The sequence below is a fragment of the Panthera pardus genome, unplaced genomic scaffold (assembly GCF_024362965.1).
Source record: "Panthera pardus isolate Hobbes unplaced genomic scaffold, ASM2436296v1 HiC_scaffold_27, whole genome shotgun sequence".
Taxonomy (NCBI): domain Eukaryota; kingdom Metazoa; phylum Chordata; class Mammalia; order Carnivora; family Felidae; genus Panthera; species Panthera pardus.
The window spans coordinates 118,832,973-118,841,493 of record NW_026526843.1 but is presented as its reverse complement, the minus strand read 5'-3'; the positions used below and the strand labels follow the sequence as shown (position 1 = coordinate 118,841,493).

At 63.0% G+C, this 8,521-nt stretch overlaps 1 protein-coding gene across 1 annotated transcript; it reads left to right on the top strand.

Moving 5' to 3' along the window:
• The first annotated feature begins 4,552 nt into the window (after positions 1-4,552).
• Positions 4,553-7,928, top strand: SLC25A6 (solute carrier family 25 member 6). Its single transcript, XM_053891861.1, is given in 7 exon segments — positions 4,553-4,737; positions 5,198-5,533; positions 5,536-5,686; positions 6,714-6,763; positions 6,765-6,785; positions 6,787-6,862; positions 7,350-7,928. Coding segments are annotated over 7 exon segments (903 nt in total). The 5' UTR covers positions 4,553-4,626; the 3' UTR covers positions 7,508-7,928.
• The last annotated feature ends 593 nt before the right edge of the window (positions 7,929-8,521 follow it).

Below are 8,521 nucleotides of genomic sequence, written 5' to 3'. Positions count from 1 at the left end.
GCCGCTTCCGTCCACAAAAAGCATCAGAAGTCGTGTCTAGGGAGCTGGTGGTTCACGCGGCGGTTTAACAAGTCGAGAGGCCTGCTGGCCACCTGTGTCCCCAAGCGACCTATTTCCCGCTCGAGTCTGCTGGGTATTTCGCTAATTTCTCTCGTCGTCAGGCCATCGTATGATGATTATAAAAATATACACGGACACCTTCATTGATTTATTTACTTATCTTGAATGTTTATTTTTGGGAGAGAGAGAGAGAGAGAGAGAGCCAGCAGGGGAGGGGCAGAGGTAGAGAGAGAGCATCCCAAGCAGGCCCCGCAGTGAGCCCCACACGGGACTCGAACTCACCATCCTGAGACCATGACCTGAACCCAAGTCCGAGGCTCAAAGGACTGAGCCCCCCAGGAGCTGATGGGAGTCATTTCGCTCACACTTTCCGACTACAAGCCACTGTACCTAACTCATAAAAATGCACAATTACATGCAAATTAGCTTCCCCTGTGTACAAATGTGTTTTATATAATTCTGTAGCTACGCATACTTATAATGTATATACTACATGTTGTAGATTATAATTCTAGATTTCCACACAGACATTAATTCTTTTTTCTCTAATTTTCTTAAATTTTGTATTTATTTTTGAGAGAGAGACACACACACAGAGTGTGATCGAGGGAGGAGGAGACACAGAATCGGAAGCGGGCTCCAGACTCTGAGCTGTCAGCGCGGAGCCTGATGCAGGGGTTGAACTCAGGAACCGTGAGATCTTGACTTGAGCCAAAGTCGGACGCTGAACTGAGCCCCCCAGACTATCCCAATGTTTTTTTGTTTTTTTTTTAAATCAGAAGTCGTGTGTCTGTGGGAGGCTGGGATGGAAAAAGGAATGAAAGGCTGATCCGAGGGGAGGGGCGGGTGCCGTCCGGTGGGTCCCCCGTCTCCTGCCTCCTCCCCACCCCCCTCCATGTAAGAACACAGGTGAAGGGCTCCAGCCTCCTTCATCCCCCAGTGCCGCTGTCTGTGGGACGACCTGACCCGCAGTAAAACAGCACTGCTCCTGCCCTGGGTCCCCTCCCCCACCCCCCCACCCCTGGCTGGTGCTCAGCAGCCTGGAGGGACACACCCGCCTCGTGCCAGCCCCAGCCAGGCAGAGCCGCGTGACGCTGACCCGGTCACCTTGGTCCGCCCGTCTGCCTCCCCGCCCCCCCCACCCTGGAGGGGCCAGGCCCTGCGGTGGGCGCGTTTTATGTGTCAGCCTGGCCGCACAGCCCTGGCAAGGACACCGCGTTTGTTCCCAGCGACCTCGACCAGCCACGTGCCTGGGCCGCCGCGCGCAGAGCTCAGCCCGCCCGGAGTTTGCACACCCACAAGTGTGCCCGTAAACCAAGGACCCGGGCGGAAAGCAACCGCTCACCCTCCCGCGTCTGTGTCTGCGGGAACTTCTTGAGGCAAGACATCCCCAAAATAGGAAGAGAACGTGTGACCTCCGTACTATACGTCCTGAGCTTTCTTTTACTAGGAATATTGTGACAAAACGGGCTGCCTGGGTGGTCCGGCAGTCACGCGTGTGACTCTTGACTTTGGCTCAGGTCACAATCTCACGGTCCGTGGGTTGGAGCCCCACACGGGGCTCTGAGCTGACATCATGGGGCCTGCTTGGGATGCTCTCTCTCCGTCTGTGTCTCTGCCCCTCCCCTGCTTGCACTCTGTCTCTCTCAAAACAAAATACATAACTTTAAAACGAGGAATTTTGGGCAAAAGGTATGTTTAGAGGAGTCAGACAAACAATGGATAGTGTGTGGGCACAGAGTGCAAAGGAGTTTCAAGGATCTGTGGTCTTGACGAATGGAGGAGGTTGGAGTTCTGTGGCTGACCTGAGCCCCACCCTCCAGGTGAGATTCATTGACTCATTTTTGAGAGAGAGACAGAGCACGAGCAGGGGAGGGGCAGACAGAGAGAGAGGGAGACAGAGAATCCGAAGCAGCCTCCAGGCTCCGAGCTGTCCGCACAGAGCCCGACGTGGGGCTCGAACCCACGAACCGTGAGATCGTGACCTCAGCCAAAGTCAGACACATACTCCGTTGAGCCACCAGGCACCCCACGCATGGTCTCTTAAAATGCATTTTCATTAAAATCTTTTTTTTTAATCAATAGGCCCATTTCTCAGATGCTCTGGGGAAGCAGATTTAAGCATCGACTGCCCACCAAAGGCTGGCCTCCAGCTCCTTCCAACCGCTGGCTTAATTCTTAGCCTTGGGGACCTTTCTGAGCCTGCCCACAGGAGGCGGGAAACGTGAGCCTCTGCTGGACCCCGCCCACCCTGCGTCCCCCCACCAGCCCCTTTCGGGCATCCTCTCCCCCTTGCCCGTCTCAGGGGGGCAGTCTCCCCAGACCGGCTGTCCCCAGGTACACGGGGTTCTGGGCTTCTGGTGTTGGAGACGCCGCTGCCCTCTTGCGTGGCACCCACGCACACCCCCCCCGCCCCCCCCAACCACAGAGACACAAAGGGCACACAGTGGAGTGCCTGAGTCGACCCGCCGCGGAAAAAACGTGTTCTGGACAGCGATTAGCGATGAGGGAAAGAGACTGTGTGTCTTCCTTCGTCCCAGAAGCATTCTCCAGGGACCATGGGGCTCAGTGCGGCCCGCTGGGGTGGTCACTGGGAATCCAGGCGCAGCGCAGGAGCCGGGGGAAGGGGAGCGGACCGGAGGGTAACCGCCCCCACCTGCTCAGGACGCTGGCTGCACAGAAGCACTTCATGCCAGGTCCTGGGCCTGGAGTCCCAGTGTCATCCGGGGTGAGCAGCTGAGAGGCCCTGGAGGTCCCTCCCCCCACCCTCCCCTGCCGGGCGGGGATCATCACTGCCAGGGTCCGTTCCAGCCCAGACGGGCTGATGCTGTTCTCACCTGGGAGCGCCCAGCTCCAGCCCCCTGAGCTAACTGCCTGGTCCCCGGCGAGCATCCCCACCACCTCCCGCTGCAGAGCCCCTTGGCTGCTCCGGGTGGCCGTGGGGCCGTCCGGGGACATTCTCCACTTCCTGTCCCTGCGAAGCCTCGAGAATGTGCCAGAACCTCCAAGCCCCCCCCCCCTCCCCCCACAGCCATGCTCAGGGGCCCAGACCCTGTCACCGTTTAAGCTACTTCTGAGTGCCCCCCCCACGCCCTCCCCTCCCCCCCCGCAACAGGGTCAGCGTCTGCATTGCCGGCCAGCCTCAGGCGCCCTGAGCAGGACCGGCCTGTCCTGGAGGTCAGCACAGAGCAGAGGCGGGCGTTGGCAAGGACACGGCGCACTGGTGCCCGGGGCTTTCCCGGGCGCTTTGCGGGCACTGATCCATCCGGTGCCAGAGGTTTTCACCTGCTACTGGGGACACGGGAAACCAGTGTGGCGAGCACAGAGAAAAGGGGAAGGAAGCAGAGGGCAGAAAGGAAAACAAACAGGAAGACAGTCCTGGGGTGAGGATTGCTCCCAGGATCTGTTCTCGAGCTTCCAGTTTACAGCACGTAAAACTGAGCCAATGTTGCGTTTCCTAGTCGGGACGTTTGCTTGCGACTCAGTAAAAAGCTCACCACGTCTTAAGCCGTCTGGGCTGGTGAGCCTCCCGGCAGGGATGTGCTGCTGGGGGCGCAGGGGGGTGGCGGGTCACGCGGGCGCGTGTGTGCCACGTGTGCGGCTGGGGGAGCAAGGGCCCCCTGCGGGGAGGGCCACCAAGGGCACGGACGGGTCCTCCAGGGGGACGGGGCGCCCGCAGAGGCTGGACGGTCTGGGGTCTCGGGCAGGGGGGGCGCGCCAGCCTGGGGGGTGTTCCGGTTAAGGACGGGCGGGGGCAGCCAGCGGTGCAGCCCGAAGAGCCTCAGGGTGAGCGTGGGGGTGGTGACCGGACCTCGGGCGTCGGCAGCGAGGGGGTCGCGGCTCAGACAGGGCTTTGGGGGGGGCAGCCTGAGGGCCGCGGCGGAGCACCGGTCAGCGGGACGAGGCAGGAGGTCGGGGGTCAGGGCCCGAGGTCTTCGGGGCGAGCGCTGGGGTCGAGACCTGACCTCGGAAGGTCAGCAGGGAGAGCCCAGGGTCTCGGCTGGCGCTCGGGCGTCTTCGGCACGAGCGTGCAGCTCACAGCCGGGCATCGGAGGTCGCCGGGACGAGCGCCTCGCAGCGTCTGGGAGGAGCCCGAGCGCGGGAACCCAGCGCCCCCCAGCCGCCTCCCTCCGCCGCGCGCTGCTGCCCCCGCGTGACCTTGACAAGGTCACGGGGCCGGCCGAGCCAACCCCCCGCCTCCACCCGGCCCGTACGGCGCATGGGCGGGGCCCGGCTCCCGCCAGGCCCCGGGGCGAGGCGCGCGGCCGGCAGCAGCGGCGCGGCCAATGGGCGCGGCGCTCGGGGCCGCGGGGCGGGGCGCAGAGCGGCTCCCGGCAGGCCGCGGGGGCGCGGCGCGCGGGGAGGGGCGGGGCGCCGGCGCGCGGCGCAGCCAATGGTGGCGGCGGGCGGGGGCGCGGGGCGGGGCGTCGTCCCCTTAGCGGCTGCGCGCTGGCCGCCCCGTCTTTTCGGTCCCGGCGGCGGCAGGGCTGAGCCAGCGGCGCCCACCCTCCGGCTCTCCGCGCCCGCAGCCCGCACTCCTCCCGCCGTGCCGCCCGCCCCGCCACCATGACGGAACAGGCCATCTCTTTTGCCAAGGACTTCCTGGCCGGAGGCATCGCCGCCGCCATCTCCAAGACGGCGGTGGCCCCGATCGAGCGGGTTAAGCTGCTGCTGCAGGTGTGTGTGTGTGTGCGCGCGCGCGGGGACGGAGGCGGGCGGGGGGGGGGTCGGCGTGCGCCCGGTGGCGGGTCCGGGGTCCGGGAGCGGGGAGGCGGCATCAGGCCCGGCGGGCCGCGTGCAGCGGAGCCTGCAGTCGGGCGGGCGCCGGAAGTGCGAGGCCGCGCCGCTTTGTCCGCGCGCCGCCGGGTTCCGGGGCCGGGCCGGGCGCGCGGGGGTCACGTGGGCGCTGCTGCAGGCGTGGGGGCGGGCCCGCGGGCGCGCAGGCGCGGTCCGCGCCGGGAGGGCAGTGGCGCGCGTGCGCCCGGGGGCTGGGGGTTGGGGGCGGGTGACGGAAGAGTCGTTCCCGTGGAGCGGCTTCTGCCGCCGGGAGCGGGAGTGGGGGCGGCCCGGCGCCGCTCGGGGGCGCGCCTGTCCTGGGGCCCTGTTGCCAGCGCGCGCCCGCCCGCCCGCCCTGCAGGTGCAGCACGCCAGCAAGCAGATCGCCGCCGACAAGCAGTACAAGGGCATCGTGGACTGCATCGTGCGCATCCCCAAGGAGCAGGGCGTCCTGTCCTTCTGGAGGGGCAACCTGGCCAACGTCATCCGCTACTTCCCCACGCAAGCGCTCAACTTCGCCTTCAAGGATAAGTACAAGCAGATCTTCCTGGGGGGCGTGGACAAGCACACGCAGTTCTGGAGGTACTTCGCCGGCAACCTGGCGTCGGGCGGGGCGGCCGGAGCCACGTCGCTGTGCTTCGTGTACCCGCTGGATTTCGCCAGGACCCGTCTGGCCGCCGACGTGGGCAAGTCGGGGCACCGAGCGGGAGTTTCAAGGGCCTGGGAGACTGCCTGGTCAAGATCACCAAGTCTGACGGCATCCGCGGCCTGTACCAGGGCTTCAACGTGTCGGTGCAGGGCATCATCATCTACCGGGCGGCCTACTTCGGCGTGTACGACACGGCCAAGGGTAAGCGCGTGGGCCCGGCCGGCCAGGGATCGGGGTGGTTCAGACGCAGAGGTCCGCTGAGTGCCCAGTGTGCTTCAGATGGGGGGGGGGGGGAGGGGCGAGGGACCAGGGGGGTTTCACAGTTGTTGATGTTCCGCTGGCTTCTTGGGTGTGTAGAGGGTGGTTCTGCCCGTGTGTTCTTGTGTGACCTTTCTGTGCGTTGAGATTTCACGTTTTTAAAAATTTTTTAAAGTTTACTTACTTATTTGGGGAGGGACAGACAGGATGTCAAGCAGGTTCCGCGCTGTGAGCACAGAGCCCAGCACCCTGGGTTCGAACCCCCAGACCCTGAGATCATGATCTGAGCCGAATTCAAGACACGTAATTGACTGAGCCAGCAAGGTCGTCCCTCGCTTTTTTCTTACAAGGATTGTCCGTCCTGCTGCTTAGGACCCAGCCCACTTTGATGACCTTACTTTCACTTTTTAACTTTTGTTTTGTTTTTTTTAAGATGCTCTGCCTCAGTACAGCTCGATTTCTACCTGCTAGGCATTGGGGCTCCTCTGTGAGTTTCAGGGGCTCACAGATCACACCCTGAAAGCAAGCTGAGAGCAGCTGTCGTCAAGGTTTGGGGGTCTTTGCAACAGAGCAGCCTTGCGTTGGGGCGCCTGGAGGGCTCAGTCGGTTGAGCGTCTGACTTCAGCTCAGGTCGTGATGTCACGGTTCGTGGGTTCAGGGCCTGCGTCCCCACTCGGGCTGTCTCAAAAATAAAGGTCCAAACAAAGGACAGCCTCGCGCTGTCTGGCGTGACCACTTCCAAGGTTCGTCCGGCCCCTGCTGTAGAGGGAAGTCACTCTCAGGCACTAAGCATGGGTCTCTGGCACTGTACCGTGGCCTGCACGAGGCTTCAGCACGCCCACCCCCCTCCCCGTCCAGGCTCTGTGGCCGAGCCCGTCTGATACCTGGTCTCCGTGACCCGTTTGCTGGGAACCCCTCGAGGGGGCAGGGTGGGCAGCACTAGGCCTAACGTCGGCTGCTGACCCCGCAGGCATGCTCCCGGACCCCAAGAACACCCACATCGTGGTGAGCTGGATGATTCGCGCAGACGGTGACGGCCGTTGGCGGGCGTGGTCTCGTACCCCTTCGACACCGTGCGGAGGCGCATGATGATGCAGTCGGGGGCGCAAAGGAGGTATCGTGTGGCCGGACGACAAAGTCCGAGAAACCCTTCCTGGCGGGAAGGGCGTCCTGGTCGCAGCCTTTAAGGGGCTCGCGTTCCTCACGTGAGCCGCTTCCCACACCGCTTGGGGCAGCGTCTGGTTCCAAAGTGTGCCGGCTTCGCGGGGCACGGGAGGCCGTGCTGAAGGGCGCTACTCTTGTCCCGCCAGCCCTTGACCCCCGGGCACCTGCTCGGTCCCTGGTCTCCCGAGTGGCCAGGGCCTCGCATGGTTCCCGAGGTGGGGGTGGGGGCCTGAGTTCCGCATTCCTCCTCGACCACGACAGTGGGCCGGCAGGGCTGTGAGCTGGGGCCACGGGTGTGCGCTGCCTCCCTCTTCTCCCTGACGAGGAACCACGTCCCCCCGGGTCGCGGCAGCTGGTTTCGCTGCCTGCCACATGCCTTTCGTGGTTCCCGTAACGTCCTCTTCACAGTAACCTCCCAGTAAGTGTCGTCTCTCTCTTACAGCCGACATCATGTACAAGGGGACCCTCGACTGCTGGCGGAAGATCTTCAAAGACGAAGGGGGCAAAGCCTTCTTCAAGGGTGCGTGGTCCAACGTCCTGCGGGGGCATGGGGGGCGCCTTGTGCTCGTGCTGTACGACGAGCTGAAGAAAGTCCTCTAGGCTCCCCTCCCCCGGACACAGGCACCGAGGGAATTCTGTAGAATACTTGTAACTGTTACGGACCAGTGATCTTCGAGAAATTCCAGGGTCCCGGCCCCGGCCAGATCGCCTCTAGAGGCCTGGGGCAGGTTCTAAAGGGGCTCATTGTGATCGACCATTGGCACCAGATTCCATGTATTGGTTGGGGGGGAGGGGAAGGAGGACGTCTGTCTTCACGAGTCCGCAGGCAGGCAGGCAGGCAGCTCGGCCACAGACCTTAGAGTCCAGGTGCTTGTGGGACCTTAGTTGTGTTTAAGTATTTATTTAAAAAAGAATCATGTCTCCATTTGTACTTAAGCACTATTCTCTTTTGCACAGCCGAATATTTGCAATTATGTTTCATGTCGGGCATTCTGCAAAACCATAAAAAACGGGACAGAGAGAGAGACTCTGGTGGTTTGTTTTCAGCTGAGTGTGCCAGGGAGAGGGGGGGTTCCTCCGGCAGCCCAGGCAGCGGCAGGGGTTGAAAACAGTATCCCCCCTCCTCGCTCCCCCTCAAGTGCTGTGCTGTAGCAACTTGTGCTAAGAAAACCCCAGCCCAGAAAGGGCCTCCAGGAACCGCGTCCCATGGCCCACGTTAGGCCTGGCTCCTGCGGGGACCCACATGTCTGGGCACCAGACCTCGGGGGCAGGTCCTGTGCACCTGTTGCCCGAGTGCACCGGTCAGTGTGGGAGACGCCCTGCAGGCTGAATGTTCGGTCCTGGCGTTGCGTCCGCCTGTCACGAGGGCCACCCGGGGTACGCAGGCCGACCCGATGTGAAGCACCGTTCCTGGGCTGTGGGGTCCTGGCCGTGGGAGGCGGGGCTCCTCAATTTGAAGACGTTGGTAAATGCAACCGTCCTTTCTGCCGCAATTACGGGTCCCGTTAGACACGAGGGAATTTGGGTCGCGAGGCAAGTTAAAAAGAGGCCGGGATCTGTGCGGCCTCCTTGGGGACCTCGCGCTCCTGACCTACTTGACCCGTGGTGCTCTGG